Source organism: Tarenaya hassleriana, unplaced genomic scaffold (genome assembly GCF_000463585.1).
Source record: "Tarenaya hassleriana unplaced genomic scaffold, ASM46358v1 Cleome132, whole genome shotgun sequence".
Classification (NCBI taxonomy): domain Eukaryota; kingdom Viridiplantae; phylum Streptophyta; class Magnoliopsida; order Brassicales; family Cleomaceae; genus Tarenaya; species Tarenaya hassleriana.
The window spans coordinates 135,795-161,352 of record NW_010963717.1 but is presented as its reverse complement, the minus strand read 5'-3'; the positions used below and the strand labels follow the sequence as shown (position 1 = coordinate 161,352).

The window sequence follows — 25,558 nt, the reverse complement described above, 5'->3', positions numbered from 1 at the left end:
CAAATGGGTTATTTTTTCTTGGCATTGAACATTAAATAATTTATTAAAAAATATATATATATATATATATATTTTGGTAGAGAGACGGAAGTATTTTGGGCTTTGAACTGGCCCCATAAAGGAGTTATCGATGTGTGTGTAAATAATTGGCCGGAGCCTTAAACCGGCCGGAAGATTTATTCGAGAGTCGCAAGAACAAAAAAGATTTGGATTCGGAAAATCGTGTCTCGAGCCGAATTTGACCGTTAAGCGTCGAGCTTTGCTTAACCTCGCCGGAGAATATGGCGGCACCTTCGCCGTCTCTGAGTAGCAACGGCCTTGCCGCCGCCGCCGCTACGCCTCCGAAGACAACCCTCCGTGGCCTCAACAAGCCCAAGTGTATCCAGTGCGGCAACGTCGCTCGCTCCAGGCAAATCTCTCTCTCTCTCTCTCTCTCTCTTGTGGGCATTGATTTTGGCGTGGTTGGATTTTTTTTAGCTTCTCGGGTTTCGAATCCGGTGCCTTAGTGTGAAAATTTCAGATTGATTCTGGGTTTTCAATGTGAAAAGGGCTTGAATTTATTTAGTTTTCGTCTTGATTTGGAGTTGCTAGGGTTTGAGATTTCGGTTTCTGGTGTTTCTTAGATTGAATTGAGGGTTGAAACTTGAAAGTTCATCATTTTTAGAAAAAATAATTGAAACTTTCGGCGCGGTGTTTTGGAGGCTTGCCCTTTGGAACAAGTGTTGAGATTCAGTTCCCTTCATTTGTCCATTGAGCCATTTGAGGGATCAGTAAGGTTTAGATTGATGTTCTGATTTCATTGCTCGGATGACAAATGCAGGTGCCCGTTTCAATCTTGCAAAGGTTGCTGTTCAAGGGCAGAAAATCCATGCCCGATTCACGGTATGATTTTCTAGAATCTGTATAGGTTCACATAATCGGGAGTTCATTTTTTCATCCTTGTCCGGGAAATCTAGTTGCGTAGTTTAGTATCTCTCACATTAAAGTCATAGCATGGAAGTATTGGGATTCTTTGAAAGAATTGGTGACATACATGAACAAGAAACACACACATTCTCCACTCAAAGTTGCAATCACATCTCTTCTCTTAAGAGAATTGGACTTTCATTCATTGTCGTCGCAGTATTATGTATGTGATATTTGTGTGAGCAAGTAGTAAGCTGTTACTGTTACCAAATTGGATTGTCTGATCAAGAATGTAGTTCCAAAAAGCTAGCTTGTCTCTTGACTTACGTGTTCATACTAATGCAGTACTTAAAGCAGCTGCTGGGTCTGCTGAGAAGGCACAGGTCCAAAATACTCTGTCATCAGAGCAGAAATCATCTGAAGGAACTTCCGGGTACATAGATCGTGAAGCTTCACATAACTGATTGTGCTTCGATCACGGGAAGGAATCTTAAAGGAAATTGCTCTGTTTTGCCTGATTTGTTAGGACATAGCACCCACTTTCATGTTTTTTTACTGGGCATAGTCCATTTGCTGGTACTGTCTTGTGTGTCATCATCATTGTGGTGACAATCCTAAGCACTAAGTAGTTAGCAAAAGGTGGCTGGAAGATGATTCTGTTGTAGTAATCATGCATTTAGAGCTTATGCAACTGTTGTGTTTGAGCCACAGGAATATCTAAGCTTCTATTTATTGGTTGTTCGATTTATCTGATTTTGTTGGAACATACCCTTGTTTTCATGTTCGACAGAATGCAGTCCACACCTACCTGCATATTTATTGTTTTTCGGTTATAGAGATACGCCTAGAACATCAAAGGATTTCACTTGTGTTGTGTCTGAAATTGAAACATGCTTGCCAATCATGCAAGGTTTAGTGACAAACTTTGTTTCTTGGTGTTCTTTGTTGTTTTGTATTTGTCGATGACGCTGATTTGTTTGTGTATTCTTCTTCTGGAACTGCTCCAGGGCGACAACTAGACTTTCATCAATCCGACAACTTTCTAGCAACTTTGCTCAGTTTAATAAACTGAACCGTCCAAGAAAGCCATTGACGATAAAGGTTTTTTTCTTATGTTGTTCATCCTGTGCGGTTGTTTTGTTCTTATTTGACAACTACTAGTTTCTTTTCTTCTTATGTTCTCCAGGATGCAGTGGCATTAAACGAGTGGCGGTTCTCCAAGTTAAAGGAATACAGAGACAGAAACATTGGAGAAGAAAACGAAGCTTTTGACCGGTACATGAAGAACGTGAATTTGCTTGAAGAGGTCTTTTCTTTGACATCTGTTCCTGAAGAGAATCCGGGCACGACAACTGAGCTGAATGATGACGAGAAAACCATCTCATGTCTGAAACTGAGGCTGAGATCAGATCCTGCAAGAGCCAAGAGATTTAGAGAGCGGATTCGGGAGGTTGTCAATGAGGGTTTGGCGCAACTTCAAAAACCCGGGAAAGATGATCGTGTGGGTAATCAAGATGAACAACCCGAAAGACGGGGCAAAAGGGCGAAACGGGAAGAGAGAGCTTCGGCTTTGAGTGAGATTATCGATAAGGTAAGCAAAGCAAGAACAGAGGAGGATCTCAAATCTTGCACAGAAATGAAATCGAAGCTCTATCATCGTCATCCAACCCCCTCTCTCGAAGTTTCCGGAGATGACCCGTCTGAGAAAAACAAATCTTTACCGGGTTTCGTCAGACGAATTGAGACGGGCGAAGAAACGCTTAAAAGAATCGACGAACAATTCTGTTCTCTCGAGCAGATTGGAGGCTTATTATGAGCTCAGAGCACAGGGCATTATCACAGGAATGGATAGATTTGATCAGTTTACAATCCATCTTTGATTGATATGCCATAATATATTCTGAAGCTACAAAGCTGGAAGATGAAGAGTATGAGCAAAGTTTCTGAACTGTTTCAGACCAAAGGCAAAGACAACTCCTATGATGTTTTTTTGGGGTTCTGCAATGGAAGATTCACCATCCATGACAAAGGGTTTAGTTCTTATGGGACTTGTCAATGGAGATTGTATATATATAATATCGCCATGGATTTATATTTCATATTTGGCTTTTTACGTTAGATTCTTGTTTACTTGGTTAGAAATGGAATGATGAATCTTTTCTATATATATATATATATTGTTTTATAAAATATCGTTTCTGTGTATTATTTTTTTTATTTTATTTTTATTCCTCTCACGATTTCTTTGACAAAAAAAAAAAGAAAATATGTGCATTTGAATGATTGTCATTTGCATACAAGATTTTTTCTTTTTTTTTTAAAAAAAAAAGTTTTAATTATTATGTCACTGGATTTTAGTTTGTATTATATGTTTATGCTATAAATATATAGATTCTAATATCTTTTTATATTATTTTCTTCATTTTTGTGGACGATCAAAAACTCTAAAAGACTCAATATATATATATATATATATATATATAATGAATTTTACACCCAAAAAAAATATTCCATAGATATATTCTACAATAATAAAATGATACCATTTCTATGACTTTTTTAGATTCTTACATTATGAGATTGAAGCCCAACAAAAAAAAAAGAAAAGAAAAAAAGGCAAAAGCAAAATAGTTTAGAGCCATAACTCCTAACCAAGAATTTGAAATTTGACTTTTATTTTATTTTATTTTCCGTTGATAATAATAATAATAATAATAATAATAATAATAATAATAATAATAATAATAATAATAATAATAATAATAATAATAATAATAATAATAATAGTGTAGCCTTTTGTATGTTTCTTCCTTTGTATTATGCCTCACCCCCACATATTTGTTCTCTTCCTACCTTCAATTTCTACCTTTTGCCCCCTCCTTCCCATTAAGCTCCCAATTTCAACGTCTCGTTTTTCAACTTCTCTTTATAAAATAAATATGAATAAATTATTTTAAAAAAGTGCCTATATTATAAATTTATCAGTGTATGCATTTCGAAAAAAAAATATTATTCCTTTATACACATAATTACACGTATATTTCCGCGCTGCGAGACTAACTATAAATATATTTATATCCGGAAAATCAATATTTAAAATTGTGAATTTATATCTGAAATGTTATGATACTGACCGGTAATTTGAAAAGAAAGTTTACAATTTCAACTCAGCATGTCGTGGACGAATAGTCAAACTTACGATATGAGATAACTCTACTTTGAGATTGAGTGTTCGATTCCTTACTGGTGGAGAGAGAGGTAATTTCTGAATCTATATAGTCTATATACAAAGACTGCTTCCGGATCGGAGATTTACCTAGTCAGCGTGCCCGAATGATAGCGCCCGAATGATAGCAGTTAGGGATTCTCTATTATAAAAAAAAAGAAGTTTACAATTTCATTGTGATGATGATGATGATGCTTTCCTTCTTTTCTCTCTTATTTGTATGCCGTTTGCCTAACTGATTGCTGATTTATCTTAATGTATAAACCACATTAAATGCCATTTTATATATATATATATATATATATATATATATATATATTATGTTTTTATCTAACATTACGTATGGAAGCTGACCAATTAATCTCATTGGACCAATACATCAAAATCTCCATTATATTAAAAAAAAATCTAAACTATACCCATCGATCATAATATCATATCTTCACATCTCGTTTATTAGAATATACGTTGTGATGGTTCGGGCCGTTTCACATGTGAATTATTTGTGTTCCAAGTTATAGAGAAGGATACCCTTTAATTTTTTTAATCGATAATATATATATATATTCCAGTGTTTGGTTACATTTCTAGAATGGTGTGATTGAATTCTCAACGTGGTCAAACTACCCATATTCGAGATCCAAATATTTTTTTTATAACAATTCAAATATTGCAAGACTATATATATATATATATATATCAAAACTATATACTATATAATATTTGATTAGAATAGAATAGGTTATATAGTATTGGTCGGTTTTAGATGGGATATGTATGTGGAAAAGATGGAGAAAAAAGAGAGCCACGAGAGGATAAGATCCCTCTAATGGCAACACATGTAGACAATATACGTGGAACCAAAAGTATGCATGATTTTTCTTTTTATAATTCGAAAATTTGGATAATTCAATCGATGAAATGAGGATGCAAAACATTTGTTCCGTTCTTAGTTCGATCTTCAAGTTGAAGATGGGAGTATAATTTCAATCATATTATTTATTTCCGTTCTCGAAATTAGTCTGGATTTCGGTTCAAAACATCCGATTATCCAAAAAAAAATTATCGAATATTCGATCCAACTATACTTTTCAAAATATCGGAAAAACTCATGCAAATGTCTTTTTGCAGATAAAAACCTTAATACAGATTAAAAATAAATTTTATTATATCTCTGATCAATTGAACCGTCTTATCTTGGATAATCATGTCCAAAGACAAAACAAAGAAATGAAATAAATTGATAATATTGTACAATTTCAAAACTATTTCTGGGATCTGTCAATCATGTTTGGTTAATTAGTCCGAATAATTAAGACCACCGTTGTTGATTTTGATGATTAGGCGGCTCTATATATCAATAATTTATTCGTGTATAGATAATCAAACGAAAATAAAAATATTATATACCAAACGTTAAAAAAATAGATTAATAGTATTTGATAGAAACCCTAATTAGTTGCATCATAAGACGAATAATTCATTATAAATATATGAATCGGATTGTTGGCGGAAAAATCAAATAATATATAGTCTTATTTAAACCAGGCACGTATTATCGTCGTAAAATAATTATGTGAAATCGTTAAAAAATAAAAATAAAGAAATATATGTTCTCTATAAGTTATAAAAAAAATATATGTTCTCTATAACTTTGGGCACACATAATTCACATGTGAAACGGTCCGAACCATCACAATAATTGAAGATCATATTTACCTACTTTCACTACATAGTAAAAAGGAAGGACCGACGGATATGTACGTGCTGTGCATATAATAATTATGTAGCTATATACGAATTATTACAAATATTTTAAGTTTATAAATAGATTGATTTGTGAAATATAGACTGAGACGTTTAATAATAATAATAATAATAATAATAATAATAATAATAATAATAATTGGGTGTCAAAAGATACAAGTAATCGGTGATATTCATGCATGATTTTAGGTAGGGATGTCAATTTAGGTCCGAAATTCGAAGTTTGACCCGAGTTCATTTGAAACATGTCGGGCTTCCAACCTAAGTTTTTCGGCTCGGAAAAGGTCGGGCTTTTGCATCAAACTCAAATCAGACTTTGATTCGAAAACTTGATAATATTTTTTCAAAAAAAATCATAATAAAAAATAAATAAATTTATAAAGTAATTTGAGTGACCGATCCGACCTAATTCGAATCCAAAGTCTATACAGTCAGGTTTTGGATTTGACTATATAGACCCGAAAAAAATCGGACCAATCTAAACCCGAGCTCAAAATCTTCGGAATGACACCCCTAATTTTAGCCACTAAAGCACGTAACATGTGTCGTGGTGGTGCCGATTTTATGGTGGACTTTAGAAGATTGGTTGGAATACATAAATACATTTCGATAATCATATTTCTTGACATTTACCAACCGTTCCCATTCCGCCCAGTAAAAATTAATCGATAGATACATTAAATTAAAATATATTTTTAGATCGATTGTTATAATATAATATATATATATATTATTATAATGATAATGCAAAAAAAACATGATTTGGAGTTTGAAGTGAAGGACTGGTCTGTCATTGAATGCCATGGCATGACATGACTTCAATGCATTATCATGGAGCACACATAGGTACGGGACCTCCTATATATGCGCAAACAGTTGCAGAAAGCACATTAATTATGTTACACATATATGCACGATATTTACGATACATATGTATATATATGTATGTGTGTGTGCGACTGTACAACGCTGGTTGAACTGTTTTAAATGTATTATACATAATTTTAATTTTTTCAAAAAAAATATTTTTTTGCAATAATAATATCAAGGAAATGAAAAATTAGTTAGGTATTTTCAAGAATAAAAAATCATAGACAAAGTAGAAGATTTTACTTCAAATAACATAAAAATATATAAAATTAAATAATAAAATCAATTTTTTTTAACCGAATATCTTGGACCAACGCCTATATTAATATAGGGGTCGAAAGCAAGTCATGTGATTTAAATTTATATTTTTTCCCCCAACTTAAACTTCGAACTTCGAACTCGGGACGTGACAAACGATTTGCGTCTCTATTTTATCAGATTAACTATCCAAGTATTAAATTAATAATGAAATCAAAATTAAGATTGCATAAAAAAATCTTGAAAGTTTGAAATCTCGAATGTTACAAATCCTTATCAAGAGGCTACAAATATCGTGTAATTTTATTACAAATTATATCACAATTTTTTTTCAATTCAAGATGCATAAGATTTTGGATTAAAAAAACGCCACAATAATATAAAGTACATACCGACTTATAATATTCACGAATATAAAAGTAGAATTGCTATTTGACGTCTTCGTCATGTCGCTAGTAACTTTTGGTGTTCGAATATATTCACGAATGTACTAACATACGTATATGTGCGTATGTATTTATACACATACAAAGAAGGTAAAATTGATAGCGTGCATCCGCGAGTCGAAAGAGTCACGTGAAATGTTTGGTCTTATGTGAATCCATTACATATATATATATAATATGGTGTAGAAAATATAACATAGATGAACCCAATATCACCAAACTCGAAATCCGGTTCTATATATTTTGGGCTTGGGTTCGGATCGGAGCAGACTGAACCGACCCGCTAAATTTGTTCTTTCAAATGTTATTTTTTATTTATTTTTTATTACTTTTTATAATAAAAAAATCGGACTTTCGGATCGATTCGAAGCACGATATGAACCCGGTCTGAAAGTTCGAAATTTTTCAGGCCTTAATATCCCGGCCCAAATTAAGCTCGTTATTTTTAGGATCGGGTCAGATTTTGGGTTTCGGGGTAAAATTGACACCTTAATTCGGGAGAAAATATTCAAATGAGTTTCTTAAATTTTATGTGAGGTGTAGGTAGACCGAAAGTGCGATAAACTTTCGAATTATTAGCGAAATATTTTAAAAAGCAAATAGCTAAATTTCCCTAAGGAAATAAAATGGAACTCATTAAACACATTCAAATTTACATAAACATAATTTCATGTCTATATATACACACACTGTGTTTTAAAGTCAAGCATGTATAATTATATATATATGTTTATATATACGTATATATTCCGTGCGTATACATGTGGGTTTTCTCGATTCCACCTCCTCACACAACTCATAAAGCTCCTCCCCACGATTCGTTCTTGTTCTAGTCCACGTAATATTTATTTCGGCCTAACCTCATATAACTATAATAGCAAAAGACAAATTTAACAAAAAAAAAGACAACGTAGATTTTCGTTGGAATATTTTTTTATATATAAACCAATATATTTATAACAAATCTTTTCTTTCGATTCGAGCGCTATTCACTGAGGGTGGACTTTTCGGTATTTGGTTCGGAATTAGTTCGGTTTGGTTCTTCTGGTTTTATAAAAATATATACCGATCGGTTATTATATCATATTCGGTTCGATTTCGGATTTTATTAAAAAAGATAGATATTCTTAAGAAATTTTTGATTTTTTAAATTTGGTTCGATTCGATTCAGTTTCAAAAAATTCGATTTTCTAAAAGAAAACCGTTCAGAAATACCGTATTTATTGATGAGAAACCATACCGAAACTATTTACTTATTCAGGTAAACAATCTTTTTTTTTGGTCTATTCGTGTAATTTAGCATAATTATTTTGGCTATTAATTTACAAGGAGATATTCAGATTTTATAATATATATATATATATATATATATATTATAATTGTCTCGATGGTGGTAAAATTTTTGCTTTTTTTTTGTTTTTCTTCTTCTTCTTGGATTCTAACCAGAAATTCGAAAGAAGGAAAAACAAAGGTGAGAGATTATTGAGATCGTTGTTGGGAACGCATGTGTGTGTCTGACGCATGAATGTTATCAATGCGTCTCGTTTTCCTATATGAGTTGTGCCTCACTACACCACCTATATATATGCGTGTATATATATATATATACACGCATATAATTCTTATTCTGGTCGATATAATTAAAAAAGATACTTAATTTTAAAATTATGTGGTTTCGTTGTAATTTTTTTGAAAATTTTTAAAAAAATCAATAGGTTTTGAAAAAAAAAATATTAAAAAAGAAGGTAGAAACGAGGTTAAGATTTTAGAGAGAAAAAAAGGAAAGAATTAGGAAAGGGCAAAAATGATGAAAATTACAAATAGAAACCTATAAAAACCGAGATTATTTTAAAAAAAATTAAAAAAATGCAAATTATTCAGTGTAAATAATCGATTGGACGAGGACATTGATATCATTTTGAATTTTTAAAGTTTTAATACGAAATAAATACCTTTTTAGAATTAAATGGGTGGAATATATATATATATACATATATATTATAATATATAAAGAAACATAGTTGGAATTCCATTATATTATGAAACAAAAGGTAAATTCTTCCGTTTCCTCCTTGAGCCGATTTATACGTTTGCACATACGTTATATGTATATGTAAATATGAGTATATTTGATGGATAATTAATGTATTTAGCCACTATAAATTATAAAAAGTTTATATATTTTTATTTGGTAATGCATTTGAAATTATTTCCACTACGCTATATTTTTTTTAAATATTTTCCGGATCTATTACCATATAATATATATATATATGTGTGTGTGTATGTATAGTGACCGATTGTGCACCCTTTCGTTTTAACATGGACCATTACTTATCTTCCAACATAATTATTATTTTTTTAAAACGGGGATATAATTTTCGTTAAATCAAAATAATTTTTGTTTGCCAAATTTTTTTTCTGAAATACGTCGGTGTGGTTTCGCAAGGACCACAGCGATTGCATTCTATTTATCCAACTCGTATATTCATATGTTACCAAATCGAAATATTTTTAAGATTTTTTTCCCCAATATCAATATAGTTAATATACTCATTTGAAGTTACAAAAATCTTAATTTATATATCGGTTGTTAAATAATTTTAATGTTGGTTTCTTATATCTAAGTTCGTCTAACACGTATATAATTTGGGAAAAATTAGATAATTTTAATTTTAATGTTGGTTTTCACTTACAACAGTATCCTTGTTTGCATTAAAGATGGTCGGACAAGACTTAATTAACGTCGAAGTCATTGTATATTTGTATGTATATATGTATTTACGTACGTGTATATATATACGCAGGTATCACTTTCTGTGTACGTATACGTTGCTGCGACACTTGTATTTGGTATTTTTCGTGGCCTCACAAGCCATAAGAATTTCCACGACACGATCAAGCTGTTACGATATTATCTATTAAAATTCATATAATTAAATGGATTTTATCTCTTCAAACTAATCCACGTAATATTTCGACAAATATAAATAAAGAAAATCGCCTTTTATTATATTCATCTATTGGACCTGTTTTTTCGTTTTCGAAAATGCCCTTGATTTTTTAAATGCTGTTTTTAATCGACAGAATAATTTGCATTTAATATGATAAAATTTCTAAACCAGAAAAAAAAAGCTTAGTGATAAATGATCATGTATTTTTTAGATTATTAAAATTTAAAAGTAGGTTGGTCATTTCGGGTTTCGGTTCGGATTCATGTTAGTTATATTCGAGTTCGGTTATTTCCTTATAAAAAAACTATATCTATTTATTTTTTATATAAACTTCGGTTCGGTAAAAAATTCATTTTTTCAAAGAAATTATTGATTATTTTTTATTATTTTTTTTGGTTTGGTTCAATTTTTTAATATTTAAAAAAATCATAACCGTTCAGTTTTGATATCGGGTTTAATTTAGATACGGTTATATCTTGTTCAATTCGGTTAATAACCGAAATGACCACCCTAATTAAAATGTAAATAAGACCGACCAATTAGAAAAACATCAATTTCGTGGGCTTCGTGATGTTATATCACCACAAAATATTATTATTTATATATTATGAATTATAAAATTATTTCATAAAACAGATTTAATGCCTTTGATCATTTCGAAGCTCCCCAAATGTGCCTGTCTGCTCCAATCACGTGTTCATGTTCGTTCGTTTTCAGGTCCTCGTTCTAATTATTTTATATCGTAAGGTTAAAAATAAAATAAAATACTTTAACAAAAATAAAATAAAATAAAATAAAATCCCAACGTCTTCCATAAAATATATAACATAATTCTTATAATATAACCCGGTCACAAATCGAATAATTGTGTGTATATATATATTTAATATCGTTTTCAAAAACTAATTAGGGACTATTATTTTCAGGAAAATATAATTATATTATTGGTGATAACATATTGAAAATATATATATATATATATATATATATATATATATATATATCAATTGTGTGTTGTCTCCATTTTGTTTGGGTTTTATTTACGAAAGATTCCCTAAAAATGTCGACAACGCAATGAGAAAAGTTATAAAATCGTTTAGTCATGTATAAGAGGACACTAAGAAGGAATCTTATAGAACCCCTTTCAATTTCTTACGGTTCATCGTATGTGTGTGTATATATGTATGTATATATATGTACGTATACATTTATGTTCCTCTTTGCAATCAAATTAGCTTTTTCTTCTCATCATAAACATTAATATATATTATGATGAAAAACACATATTGTTTCTATTGGTATATTTTTAAAATAAATTTAATTGTCATTATTATTTTATATAAATTAATTTGAGAAATTAAGATTAATCATGACCTATATACATGACTTAAGTGCTAGTAACCTAAATATGAGTGTTGTGTGTGTGTGTATATATATATATGTATATATTTGTATATAAACATGTTTATATATCATACATGCAAGTTCTTCATAATGTCTTTTGATAATGTGATCAAGAATGCTTACCCAAAATCCTATTAGTATTCATCGATCATAGGGTTAATATCCTTGGAAAATTAATATATATTATTTATAAGGTTATTTTCAGATAATTCGCTTGATAAAAAATATATTCTAGGGATATAATATGAGATTTTTTTTCTCTCAGTTCATATAATTATATTAAAATTTAGAAATGGAAGAATAGTTACTGATTAAAACGATGAGAATATTAGGTATTATATATCTTGTCTATAAAATAAAATAAAATAATCACAACAAATAATAAATAATATTCGAAAAAAACGCTTTTCTACATTTATGGTTGGTGTGTATATTGTTTTAAAGTTTTTTTTTTTTTGATAATCCGGAAGTTCACGGGGTCTTTGATCCGACTAATCTCTCAGAGGACCGAGTAAGCCAACTTGGGTTAAAAGTTTTTTTTTTGGTTTAAAACTTGGGTTAAAAGTTAGGTTTGTCATGTAATATTTTCGAGATAAAAGGCTATGAAAAAGAGGAAACATGATTCTTTTCCTTGACGACATTATTGTGATGAGGATGTAGAAATCGATGTATTTTTTTTATAAAAAAAACGATGAACAAATGCACGAATAAATAGATCATTATTCTATATAATTAATACATTAAATAATTAATTTAAGCACAAGTGATTAAGTTAATTAATTGCAACGAGGGATAAGGAGACGGTGATGATGGGATGGGACCGAAGCGCAAGAATCAGTTGCGTGATAGTACCACCACCCACTCTTTCTTTCACATTCATTTTTATTTTATATTTTCTTATTCGTTTTAATTTCCCCAAAATAAAAAAAAATTAAAACCATATGTGTATTCATATGCATATCAACTAATTATCTTGAATTTTTCAATATATATATATACACACACTTCTTCCGTTTTAGTTTAAATAACGTTTTACAATAATATTTTTATTTTAAAATAAGCGACGCTTTGATTTTTTTCACGTAATTTTTAATATTTTTTTTTAAAATTTATCCCTAATTAATAATATTTGAATATTGTATATATTTTGGATAAATTATTATTATTCTTAATTTGTGTGTTTAAATTCTAAATTATATCTAAAATAAAACGGAGGGAGTGTGTGTATATATATATATATATAGTGATGATGGCGATGATTCATTCTGCAAACCAACTGGAAAATTTCGAAGAGTTGGTTGAGACAAACAACTCAAAGGCCTCGTTTTAAGTTTTGAATTATAATAATAATAATTATTATAATTATAATTATAATTATTATTATTATTATTATTATTATTATTATTATTATTATTATTATTGTCACACCTAATATACAAATGATTTCGTCAAACCTTACCTTACAGAAATCCCGACTCTCTCTCTCTTTACACGCCCTTTATATTTGAAAGGAAAATTTTGCAGGGTCTAATTAGTCATTTCACGTTATTTGTTGGTATAATTCAACTCACGTGGATGGCAACTTAACATTGCAAGCGATTTGTAATATGCATCCAAGAAAAAAAATTATTTATATTTTTAACAAAAAAAATAATTATAGTTATAAATCGTTAGACATTATTTCTTCCGAAAATAAATATTTCGTACGCTTTAATCTTTTTTTTTTTCAAATCGGAGAAGACCTACCGAGGTGTTTACAATTAATAAGGGCCTTATCAAAAATATCCTTACTTTGATATTTCTACTTCAAGACCTACCCTTGTGACCATGTGACCAATGTGACAAGATATACAAGGTATAAACATAATGAATTAGTGTGATCACCAAAAATTTAAAGTTATAATCGATAAAATCAAAATGTGACCATACTATCTTTCAGTCACATTGGTCACATGGTTACAAGGGTAGGTGTTGAAATAGAAATAGCAAATTAAGAGTATTTTTGATATAATGCCAATTAATTTGGATATTTATTTACATATCAATTTACAAAGTAATTTTGGTTTTATGTGAAAGAAAAATTTGGAAAAAAATACAAAAAAAAAATTCAAAAATAAGGTGACGAGATGGGCGGTGTGGGGTTTAGGGTTAATCAAATTTTAACCAACAATCAACCAAAAAAATTTAAATCAATTAAATAATTAAAAAAAAAGGTGGGTAGGCAGGGGTTGCTGTCTAATGATCTAATTATGTGATCTAATGTGCTAAGTAAAGAAACATTTAAAAATGCATATATATTTTTATTTGTTAAATTCAGTTATATTAATTATTTTTTTTTATAAAACTAGACAATGGTAAATAATGTAGATAATTTCTTACTCCATTCTTATCTGTGGGAATTATGCCAAATTGTACCTAAAATATTTTTTGTTATTTTACTACATATATATATATTATAATCTAGTTAAAGAAAATAAAAGGCATATATTTATATAGAATTCTATATATTAAATTGGGGCGTAATCGTTTTCTTCCTTTTTTTTACACAATGTGCAATTGATTTCGATAATTTTCCTTTTGACTATCGACCATGTTATATGAAACCGAACTAGACAACCCACTGGCTACTAAAAGCTGCAAAGTAATTTTTTTTATAACTTTAAAATAAAATTAAAATAATTATAATTGTTAATGGAATTAACAGAAAAAACAATGCTATTTACCAATTTTGCACAATCATATTGTCTATATAGAATATATATATATATAGATATCTAATTTGTTATTTGCATATTTTAGTTAACAAAAAAAAATTAGGAATCTAAAAATTCTAGCGATATTCTTGTCTACTTGGCGAAAATCATTAATTTGGTTTACTTGTTATTCACCCATTTTACATAAATGAATACAAAGATATATGGTAGCTGGTAGATTTTATTCAACAATCCCACCTTTCACTTTCCCCTTAATTTCATTTTGCCAGTTTATAAAAAATATTTAGTTCCTTAATCAGCTTTGTTATATGACTCACCGGTCCAAAAATAATGCCCCGTAAATTGGAAATTCCGTCTCCTCTTTATTTTTTTTCCTTTTTTTTTTCGGAATTCGCGAGAGTAATGGCGTGGTTGAACGGAGAGAGAGAGAGAGAGAGATAGAGAGAGAGAGAGAGAGAGAGAGGGAGGGAGGGAGGGGGAGAGTCGTCCTGAAGAAAAGCCAAAGCATACCCCACGCGAAGAAGAACAAGAAAGAGCAAGAGAAGCAAAGACCAAACCAAACCATACCTCAAAAAAAATAAAATAAAAACAAATAAAAGGAAAAAAAAAGAATTGAAACCTTTTTTTTTTTAAAAAAAAAAGAGAATCAAAGAACGACTCGTTCCATTCCATTGCTTCTCTCTCTCTCTTCTTTATATACGTATATAGAGAGGGAAACCAGAGGATAGACAGCAAAAAAAAAAAAAAAAAAAAAAAACCGGACACAGAGTTCAAAGTCTTTAAGAAGAAGATGATGGTGATGATGATGATGATGATGATGATGGTGATGATGTTGGATCATTAGGCCTTGTTGTCGTTGTTCGTCGTTTTTTCCTTAACGTTATATTCTCTTCACATCGTAATCGAAACGCCATGGCCGTTCAAGCTCAACACCCCTCGAATATCCTCTTCCTCAACAGGTTCTTTTTTTGTTCTTTTTTTTTTTTAAAAAAAATTGTAATCTTTTTCTGTTTGAATCATCCGGATTCGGATTGAAGTCTCTGTATTGATTTTCCTCCGGGCAGAAACGGGCAAGAGGGGCAGGATTTCTCATTGCAGCCTCAAAAGGGAGATTTTCTGGATCAAACCCACATGTTGTTCAACAATGGAGGTTCGTAAAGTTTGATAATTTCTTACCCCCGGATGTGCATTCGAAGATGTTTCATATACATCTGTGCGTATATGTGTGTGTATAGGTTCTAATCCGAGGAAACGAGGAAGAGAGCCGACGGCGGCTCAGATGAACAGTCACCAATTTTCTCTGCAATCTCAGTCTCCTCAAGTTATAGACCTTTCTCTCTTACACAACCAGTATTATCACCGGCCTCCGGCGCCGGCGCAAGCGTCGAACATCGTCTCCACCGGTCTCCGCGAAGCCCAGCCGCAGAATTTGAACACTCGGCTTCATCAGCAGTTCAGATACGAGAATCACAATCTTGTATCGAGTTCATCTCCTGGGTTATTGCCTGTGTTGTCTGAAGATTTCGCCGCACAGATCAGCCGGCAACGGGAAGAACTCGACGAGTTTCTCCATGCCCAGGTTTCGAATCCTTCTAAAACGAATTGGGTTGTGATTTTTTCTATCTTTTCTGATCCGGAAATGCGAAAACTTTATACAGGCGGAGGAGCTGAGGCGCACGTTAGCGGAGAAGAGGCAGATGCACTACAGTGCGCTTCTTCGCGCGGTGGAGGAGCCCCTGTCGAGAAAGCTAAGGGAGAAGGAGGCTGAGGTCGAGAGAGCCACGCGCCGCCGCGAGGAGCTGGAGTCGCGTGCGGCCCAGTTGTCGGCGGAGGCTCAGGCATGGCAGGCCAGAGCCCGGGCTCACGAAGCCGCCGCCGCGTCGCTCCAGGCGCAGCTCCAGCTAGCGGTGGCGCATGATAACAAGGCGGTGGCAGAGGGGCTAATGTGCGCCGGCGGCGGAGGAAGCGGGTCAGAGCCCGGGACGGAGGACGCTGAGTCTGCTTACGTGGACCCAGACAGGGCGACGGGAATGATGACGTCATCTCTGCCGTGTAAAGCTTGCCGGGGAAGGGCGGCGACGGTGGTTCTGTTGCCGTGTCGGCATCTGTGTCTCTGCCCGGAGTGTGACCGGTCAGCTCTCGCCTGCCCGGTTTGTCTTACGCTGAGGAATTCAAGCGTCGGCGGAGGCGCAGGCATGGCAGGCCAGAGCCCGGGCCCACGAAGCCGCCGCCGCGTCGCTCCAGGCGCAGCTCCAGCTAGCGGTGGCGCATGATAACAAGGCGGTGGCAGAGGGGCTAATGTGCGCCGGCGGCGGAGGAAGCGGGTCAGAGCCCGGGACGGAGGACGCTGAGTCTGCTTACGTGGACCCAGACAGGGCGACGGGAATGATGACGTCATCTCTGCCGTGTAAAGCTTGCCGGGGAAGGGCGGCGACGGTGGTTCTGTTGCCGTGTCGGCATCTGTGTCTCTGCCCGGAGTGTGACCGGTCAGCTCTCGCCTGCCCGGTTTGTCTTACGCTGAGGAATTCAAGCGTCGAAGCTGTTCTTTGCTAAATGGGCCCAATTTCAGGCCCATAATGTTCTTTTCATGGTACATAAAATTTTAATGGGGAACCGAAATAATCATATAATATACGATTTTAGTCTTTTTCTTTTAGCCCTTTTCATTGGCTCGACCATATATATATATATATATATTTATGTTATAATTTCGTTTTATTGCATAGTCTGTATTACTACGGTCTAATTTATTGGTTATATTTTATTCAACAGATCAATAATTGAAGATCATATCGTATTATGGACAAGTATCATAGTTTCCTTCACACCGAAACTACTAACGTATGCTTTCCATGATTAGACGATATTCACATCGGTTTGTGTAATTATTATTATTTTTGTCAGTTTTTAATTTTTAAATTTAGATTTTTTTTCCCTGTTCGTATGCGCCTGAGATTTGTCACTTTTGAACTGTCGATGGTAATTAGATGTAGTTTAGGTGAAACCACACTAATGATCGATCACCATCCAGCTATATTCTTGTGACTTCACATCTAATCAAAACCTAAATTCGGACAAATATTCAATGGATATATATATATATATATATATTATGATTAGATCATCTAACAGTTTAGTTACATTCGATATAAAAGGGAAAAATCAAGAAAAAAAAATCTTAATGCTATATATATACATACATATATATATATATATGTGTGTGTGATGCATATGTGTGTAAAGCAAAGCTGGATTCAGATTTGGATGTCACATGGCCTCTCATGCCTTTATCCACCACATTCTTCTATGCAAAGTCTGCATATGCAAGCATGCATGGATGACACCACTAATTTTTATTTTTATTTTTCAACGCATTGGGAATATATATAAAAAATTGAATTTCAATGTTTTTTTTTGTTTAGGTTAATCTCATGCTTGTTTTTAAATCTATAGTTGGGAAAAATATAAAATTGATTTTTTTTTCGTCCTTCAAATAAAATGATGCCCCAATCTCTGCAAACAACAAGAATTTCTATAATGTCTTTATTTTTTTTTATATTGCAGGGAAGATGATGCCTCCTCTTCTTAATGGGCTCACTTTGAGGCCCAAAAATATGGGATTGATAAAGCGGGCCGTAACATTAATGGGCCTGTCACGTGCAGATCACCTGACTTTACGATACACGTGGCAAGAATCCAGCTGTCTCCGCGAGCTTACCCGCAGGTGATAATTTCCCCTTCCCCAGCGGTTAATTTCCACCCCGATCGAACTCTGGTGATTCCCCAGTTCGCGTTTCGTTTCTTTTCAGATCTTCTGTTTCCCCAATTCTACTCGTTTAGGGTTTTTCTCTGTCGTGCTCCTGTGCGATTATATACGGTCTACGTTTGTTTGATTTCCGATTCTCTTAAATTTGGTTTGATCTGAGATTTTTGCTTACTGGAATTCGAGGATGTTTGAGGATCAGATCGCATACTTGTTGCAGAGAAGCTTGGGGAAGCTTTGAAGGCCAGCGTTTGGTAAGGTGAGATTGCGTATTTCCAGATTTGTGTTTCCGTTCAAAGTTGATTTCGAAGCGCAATTAGGTTAATACGGTAGCGACTGAACTGGAACACCATGATCTGTTGTAAATGACTGCGGAATTTGTCGGAGTTTTGGTTCGTTTCCATTTAGTTGGAAGAATTGATCCGACATTAGTTTTTTCGATCTTGGTTTTTGTTCGAATTCTTCTGCTTGGAAGATCCCTATGGTCAGAAATTCCTGGATGCTAAGATCGAAACTGGTGATCATTCTGGCGTTTCTAATTTAGACATGGAAAAAGGTGTAGCGGAGTTCGAATTGTTTAGGGAACTAGAAGTAAAGTTTCATCTTAAGCTTTGAAATGTCTGATTTTAGGGGGGGTGATGGTGTTATCTGACAGTACTCATCTTTATGTTACTTATGGCATAAGTAACATTTATTAATTTTAGGTGATATGGTGTCATCTTCCATACCCTAAAATTTGTGAAATTGGTACTTCCTTTTTATATATACTCATGTGAAAAATGAAAGCGCATTTTTCCTTTTAGGTGATATGGTGTCATCTTCCATACTGTTGGCACCAGATAACACTGGAGATAAACATCAACCAATGCTTAAGATAATGAAACTGCGGGCATCCAAGTCTATCCATACGTCTATGTATGGGTGTGTATATTCTACTCATGTTAATCTTTATCATACTTAAATTCAACTCTTAGTGTACCATCTCAAGCACATGCTCGATTTATGGACATGAAATTCGATTTGCGGGTGACAGAATACTTGGAGAGTAAACATTCATGAGCCTATCATTTGGGCTTCAGCTGATTTCTACAATAATCTTCAGTTGGATCACATCCCCAAGAGTTCTTGCGCCGCCTGAGTTGGTCCTGAGATTTGAATAAAGTATTACTCAGTCTGTTTTACTTGTTCCATTAGGGCATGCAATTCATCATGCAAATCCCATACTGGGAATCAAATCATGATATTTTTCGGGGGTTCTATATGATTACTGAGCAGATCGGCCTCATAGATGTTTCAGAAGTAAGGATCAAAATCTCACTAGAAAGATAGAAACAGCACCTGCTCAAAGATCTCATGTAGTTCTCGGTGTGTGAGTACCATTCTATCTGCTGTTGGCAATGTGTTTAAAATTCTGGTTAGGTCTATCATCCTTGAAAATTCAAAATACCTTCTTACGGTGTCAACTCCTGCAGTCTATAATAGTATATGACTAGTTCTGATTTCTGGAGTTTAATTTTTAGGTAATTTGAAGGTTGATACTACCGGCTAAGTTTGAGATACTTGTTCCTAATGCAATATATATACTCATGTAACTCAATATTTGTTCAACTGATGGTCAATTCCTACTGTGAGAAAGACAGGTAGCCACTGTTCCCATGTATACGTCACTTTGGCTGTTTGTTTAAACTTTAAAGAGTTCTCAAAATAGACCAGGTTTGGTCATGGAGAATCATTGGTTTAGACGATGCAAATTTTCAAAGAATCGAAGCCTGTGGAGAGTGCCAGACAGAATGGTCATTCGGGATTCACCCGTGGGATGGGGGGACGTGCTTTCACAGGATTCATCGTCCATCCAGTGAGTGGTGCATCAGATGTTTTCTCATTGACGGTTACTGGAATTGGTGCTAGTTGTACCAGATGCATTGGAGAGAATTAGAAAACCCCAAGTTATTCATGCAGATTGTGTACTCAGGGAGTGTGATGAGAAGAAAGCTATTGGCCAGGTACTGCCACAATTCTTCTCTTGTCGTCTAGTTAAGTTTTTTATTGCTTTGCCAGAGATCTTATATGGGCTTCACCCTTTGAAACAATTAAAACAAACCTCATGTTTAGAAAATTTCTTAATTTTAATAAATCTCTCTTATAAACTATATCTAAAAGAAGATGTAAAAATTAGAAGTTAAAAAAAAGTTTACAAATTTAGAGAATTCTTATATCCAGGAAAGCCAAAAGCCAAAAAACCTTAAACACTTACCTCATGCTAAAATCCACAGCTTAACCGAAAAGCTCAATGTTTGAAAAGAAACGGGATAAACCCTTGGTCATGACCAAAAGCCTTCAGCTGAAGCGACAGCCAATCAAGTCCAACATTATATTCCTTTGCGTTCTGACCATTATGTATATATTTTTTTCGTCTAGCTTGCCACTCATTTCTGTTCTTTACTCCCAGATGGTTCTTCAGGGAACCCTCGAAATTTGTGCTGCCGGGCTACTGCGTAGAGCATTTCATTGTTCCATACAAGCGCGTCATCATGGTGACCAAGAAAAGAATAATGGTATTACAGGTTAGGCAGCTATGATTTGAAATTCCTGATTCATGTTTCCTGTTAGTTACCTAGCTTGTCTTTATATGTGTGGGTTATATTGTACTGTTCTGATATGGATAAGATGCATAAGCAGACCACAATGTGAAGGCCAGTGTGCAAAAATCCTGGAGCAGCGAGCCGGAATCTGAAGGCCAGTGTGCAAAAAATCAGGTAATTCCCTTCTCCATCTTTCAAAACCGTTTATGCTAATAAGCAGGCCACAATGTGATGCGCATATTCCTTGCTATTGGAATTCTGCTTCATGCCACTTTACTATCTTTAGTATAATTGATCTGATGTCAATACATTTCCTTGGTGTTGGGGGCATTGCCCCAAGGAATTGTATCCATTGATGAAAAACGATCCACGTACCAAAACATTTCTCTTGTTATGGCAGATTTGTGGTGGTGGCCATCCTCCAAATGCTGCAGCTTTTTCTACCTTCCTCGTGGGATATACGACCTTGTAAGTGGTTTCTCACTCGCTGTTATATCTTCTCTTCCACACTAGTAAATGTTAGTCAAGCCTCTTTATATTCTGCACTTTTATTATTGGTTCTAGGGCAAACTTTTGTGGCTTTTTTTTTATAATTATTTTTAAAATAATCAAAGAACTTGCCCTCTACTGACTAATACCCTATGAAACAATATCCAGAAACCGGTTGTTAAATTTAAAAAAAAAAAAATTGCTGTCAGGAATGAGGGTGAAAGAGTAGAAAGATGTGGTCTTCGACTTTGTGACGAGATTCTGATTTTGGAGATCCATTACACGCCTCTCCTTCCTGATAATAAAGGGTACCTCTTTTACTTAAAAACAATGTTTTTTTTTCAATTTTTTTTTTATTTTGTCTTCCTTGTAATAAATATGGCAGTGTGTGTGTTGTGTATTATTACTTAATACGCTGGATTGATTTTGTCTTCCTTCATTCTATTTTTTTTTAATTGTTGCACGATACGTACATGTTACAGTAAATATTTGGAGAACATAGTAACCCACCCTCATTCTAAGAGTGTTTTTTTTTTATGCACAACTGTCTACTAAAAAAAATTATAGATTCGGTGGCCGTAAAAATTTTCAAACTTTTCGTCTTTTTAATCGTGATTCTGTGCGCGCGCACGCATGTAATTTGGAAAAAAAAAATAAACCTTAGAAAATAAAAAAGTATTAACCGCTTGAGAATTTGTGGGGGCGAAAACAGACGTCATCAGTTGTGGCCAAAATCAGATAGAGCAAGCGAGGGTTCACGCGCTACTCTTGCGCGTGGACGTCACCGCCCCAAAATTGCAATACTATCCATCAGGGATTTTGGGCGAAAATCCACAATTCGTGGGAGCCGAAGAGAATGTGCGCGTGGGCAAACTTCGTTCGTACCAGACAGTTATTTTTATGAGCGCCAGGAGCTTGACGCGCCACTTTGGCGCGTGGACGCCACGGACCCAAAATTGCCATACTATAGTCCAGGAGAATTTGGCTAAAATCGCCAAATCGACCAATTAGGAAAGAAGGTGCGCGTGGGCAACACATTTTCTACTTTATAAGGAGTTAATACCGAAAATGGGATTTCATTCTTCCCCCTCTCTACTAATCAAAGGCTTGGTCGCGATCGACGATGACTATGAAAGCGAGCGGGACGGAAGATCCAGATCTACCTGAGCTGAGGTGCGTGTACCGATCCTATTCCGAATTGCGTTGTATTGTTGATGATTTCCACTTATCGTCGTTGCGTTTATCGAATCTGTTCTTTTAAAGTTTAGAGGCGTCCCTTTGATGCTCTGTTCTTTCATTTTGGTTTACCGATCCGTTTGTGTTTTTCTCTCCTGAGCTATCTGGACGAGGGAATGATCGCATTTAGTGTCCGGTGAAGAGCAGAGGGATCGCGATGAGATCAGAGGTAAGGGAATCCTCTCGGTGCGAAATTTAAGGGAAATTCCGACAATCAGTATCTGGGTTTTGGTAAAATGTACTGAGATTCGTGACATGTTGAACACAATGAATGGGGATTGAGGAAGAAACTCTCTGGAATTCTGATGAGGTGGAGTGGGCGTCAATATGCATTTTTTTTATGGGTTTGATCTGATTTTGTCTTTCATCAACGACTGATCTGGTCATGTGCCCTATTTTTATCTATTGTCAAAGAACTGGATTGTTGGTAATTGGAGAAGCACACAAAGTTCACAAAGTGGATGTGGGCAATGGGTTTCTCGACAAATCTTTCACAAAGTCTCAACATTTACAGGCACAAACTAATCATAATAAAACTTTTAGGACAACTCCAATAACACTGTTCCAGTCCACCAATTTAGTGGAGAGTCCAAGTTACTAAATTCAGCCATAGATTCAAAGACGTACCCATCTAAAACGATTTTATAAATTGCAACCTACCACGTACATTCATTATCAGTCGTGAATCTAAAGCATATATAACACATACAGAAAATATCTGTTTTACCATTACCAAGAGGTCAGACATTCAATTCACAATCTAAGTACGCCTCCTAATCAAGGCCCTAATTGATTGATTCATCACTTTCTATAATTCTATATGTTACCTCACGGCCAGATTCTGTGACACGGTCAGCTGCCGATAATCCAGTTCGAATGGAAGGCCGCTCTCCACACATTGTGTTTCTCCGTGGACAAACCCCCCACATCCAGCTGGGTCCCCTACAACAGACGTTGTCAGATATCTTCACCTCTGGTTCTAGATCTTGATGCAAAACAAAATCGTGTAATATTTACTCGTAAGCAACTTACTACTAGACTCGGATACAAATAAAATCACGACAGAGTTCAGTATCTATCTATGATGCTGCTTGGGATATGTTCAGGGATCCCTTTTTTTTTTTGTCAGTTATAAGGGCATATGAAAGGGACATTTGAAAATCACAGACACAGAAGATAGGCACAGAAAAGAAAATATCAGCAGAAGAGACGTTCATAATATCTTAAGGAGAGAATATCCTCGGAAGCTTCCGATTAGATATTTTTGGCGGATAAACTGCCTGCCTTATCTTCTCCCTCTTAGCTTTCTACTTATCACGAAGTTGATAATGTACACGACATGGCATACAAGAGCCTTATCCACATGACATGGACAGACATATCTCAAGATTCAGAGCCAGCAGACCGCTCTTGGTAGGCTCTATCTATGTGCAGGCCGGTCTGACCATTAGAAACTCACTGATATGAACACACTTCAACCAATATTACTTCTTCAACTGCAGACAGACCAACCCAACCCACTTAATAGTCACCATGAACGAACAACATAGAAGATTTCTATGATAACCCAGCATTGGGGCAAGAAGCTAGTTGGACCAAAGCTAACAATAAACTCCCTCCCCACTGGAGATTTTGACAGTGCGGATTGTGTCGGGGCTGCATTTAAACGCAAGCAGGATTATATAGGTGCAAACAAATTCTGGTAAAAGCCAGAAATTTCTGATTCTGCTAAATGCAGCAAGCAACTTCACCATCAAGGGTAGGCAGAGCACAACTGTACACAGACATGAGTTAGTATCAAACAGTTTCCAATATGGAACGAATTTAGAATAATACTCTAGGTAGGTGTTACTAAAATATCATGGGTTGTGGATATCACGTTTAGGGTACCCTAAACGAAAAGAATATCTGCCTTATACCCTAACAAAACTCAAACAGCAGTTGCACAGCCCTAATTAAAAGAGATCAACCGTGTTGATTAGGCAATGTTCACAAGCACCCAATGAAAGAATAAAGAAAAGAGAGGTATGAAAAGGATCAAAAAGAGAAAAACCAAGAAAGCTAGCAACCCAAGGACCAACACAAGCTTGGAAGGGGGACCAATGGCAAAAAGCTAAAAGACAAGACACAACTTGGATATTTGCAGGAGTAAGAACAGGTCCACATGCTAGTCCTTTTTCCTGCATTCTTCCAAATTAAGGCTCAAATCACTTACACTACCTTCCACGGCCACGCAAATTTGAAAATTTAAAATCGTGGAAATGAAATGAGATTTGACTCTCCGAGAGGAACGGCATCTACCGCCAGAATTTAATCCCTATTCTCAGGAAAACAGTACCACATACGAACTAGGAATCCTGATATATGATTTCTTTTCATGGTCATGCCTTACGTATGTATATTGTCCTGTTCTTCGAAAAAACAAACATGATTACAGGATACAAATATATTACCTAGCTCAAAGATACACACGACAGTAAGGACTGTGGGTATAGGTAGGAAAGCTAAGCGTACCTGAACAATCATAAAGAACAATCATGTAGCATTAAGAAGTAAACACCACAAAATGGGTATTTATATAAAGATTTCAAAATGCTACACGCAAGAAACTTCTGAGACAGATTCAAGAAATTGCGCTCTATTTTACTTAAAGAAAGATTATATCTGCTGCTTTATGTCGTATTTAAAATTTTAAATTAAAAAAAAAGATACCTGTTGGAGTTAATTTTCATACTCATCCATGCCTTCCACTTTTCATGTGTCATGTGACCTTTACAATAAACATGACAAAAACAGAGGGTCGCTAAAGGGATAAGGATTAATTTCCACCGTAGGACAATCTAATGGTGTGTGTGTGTATTAGAGTTGAGACCTACTTGACGAGGAAAAAGCCAAGCGCAATCAACATCACATGAATAAAGGCCAAAATCTGAATTTCAGCAG

The 25,558-nt window shown here is 34.4% G+C and overlaps 2 protein-coding genes, 2 long non-coding RNA genes and 1 pseudogene across 7 annotated transcripts in view; 4 read left to right on the top strand and 1 right to left on the bottom strand.

Annotated features, from left to right (window-relative positions):
- The first annotated feature begins 108 nt into the window (after positions 1 to 108).
- On the top strand, positions 109 to 3,073 carry LOC104807943. The gene is made up of 5 exons (XM_010533398.2): positions 109 to 409; positions 821 to 882; positions 1,252 to 1,339; positions 1,914 to 2,007; positions 2,093 to 3,073. Exons 1-5 carry the CDS (start codon positions 282 to 284, stop codon positions 2,720 to 2,722), a joined length of 1,002 nt encoding a protein of 333 aa, XP_010531700.1. The 5' UTR covers positions 109 to 281; the 3' UTR covers positions 2,723 to 3,073.
- Positions 3,074 to 15,269: 12,196 nt separating this feature from the next.
- On the top strand, positions 15,270 to 17,211 carry LOC104807935 (annotated as a pseudogene).
- Positions 17,212 to 18,290: 1,079 nt separating this feature from the next.
- On the top strand, positions 18,291 to 21,894 carry LOC104807936. 4 transcript variants are annotated; one of them, XM_010533390.2, is made up of 9 exons: positions 18,291 to 18,320; positions 18,495 to 18,567; positions 19,112 to 19,229; positions 20,017 to 20,163; positions 20,268 to 20,311; positions 20,758 to 20,872; positions 20,988 to 21,064; positions 21,291 to 21,358; positions 21,589 to 21,894. In XM_010533390.2, the coding sequence occupies exons 3-9, from the start codon at positions 19,226 to 19,228 to the stop codon at positions 21,788 to 21,790; spliced, it is 657 nt and encodes a 218-aa protein (XP_010531692.1). In that variant the 5' UTR covers positions 18,291 to 18,320; positions 18,495 to 18,567; positions 19,112 to 19,225; the 3' UTR covers positions 21,791 to 21,894. The 4 variants fall into 4 exon arrangements, 3 of the variants coding, with proteins under 3 accessions (XP_010531692.1, XP_010531691.1, XP_010531693.1); XM_010533389.1 differs by lacking the exon at positions 18,291 to 18,320 and having other exon boundaries at positions 18,321 to 18,567; XM_010533391.1 differs by lacking the exon at positions 18,291 to 18,320 and having other exon boundaries at positions 18,327 to 18,562.
- Positions 21,895 to 22,094: 200 nt separating this feature from the next.
- On the top strand, positions 22,095 to 22,921 carry LOC104807937. The gene is made up of 2 exons (XR_770876.2): positions 22,095 to 22,552; positions 22,716 to 22,921. It is a non-coding gene; the product is annotated as an uncharacterized LOC104807937 (long non-coding RNA).
- Positions 22,922 to 23,138: 217 nt separating this feature from the next.
- The window catches only part of LOC104807940, a 7,373-nt gene continuing 4,953 nt past the window's right edge, over positions 23,139 to 25,558 (bottom strand). Inside the window, exon 3 of the long non-coding RNA XR_770877.1 lies at positions 23,139 to 23,557. This is a non-coding gene — a long non-coding RNA (uncharacterized LOC104807940). The remainder of the gene's footprint in view (positions 23,558 to 25,558) is intronic.

Bases quoted from the DNA above. Each gene is read 5' to 3' on its own strand.
- LOC104807943 (XM_010533398.2), top strand. From the start codon at position 282: ATGGCGGCACCTTCGCCGTCTCTGAGTAGCAACGGCCTTGCCGCCGCC. The intron at 883-1,251 runs GTATGATTTTCT...ATACTAATGCAG, and splicing joins AAATCCATGCCCGATTCACG to TACTTAAAGCAGCTGCTGGG. The intron at 2,008-2,092 runs GTTTTTTTCTTA...TATGTTCTCCAG, and splicing joins GAAAGCCATTGACGATAAAG to GATGCAGTGGCATTAAACGA.
- LOC104807936 (XM_010533390.2), top strand. The intron at 20,873-20,987 runs GTTAGGCAGCTA...ATGCATAAGCAG, and splicing joins AAAGAATAATGGTATTACAG to ACCACAATGTGAAGGCCAGT. The intron at 21,359-21,588 runs GTAAGTGGTTTC...AATTGCTGTCAG, and splicing joins CTCGTGGGATATACGACCTT to GAATGAGGGTGAAAGAGTAG.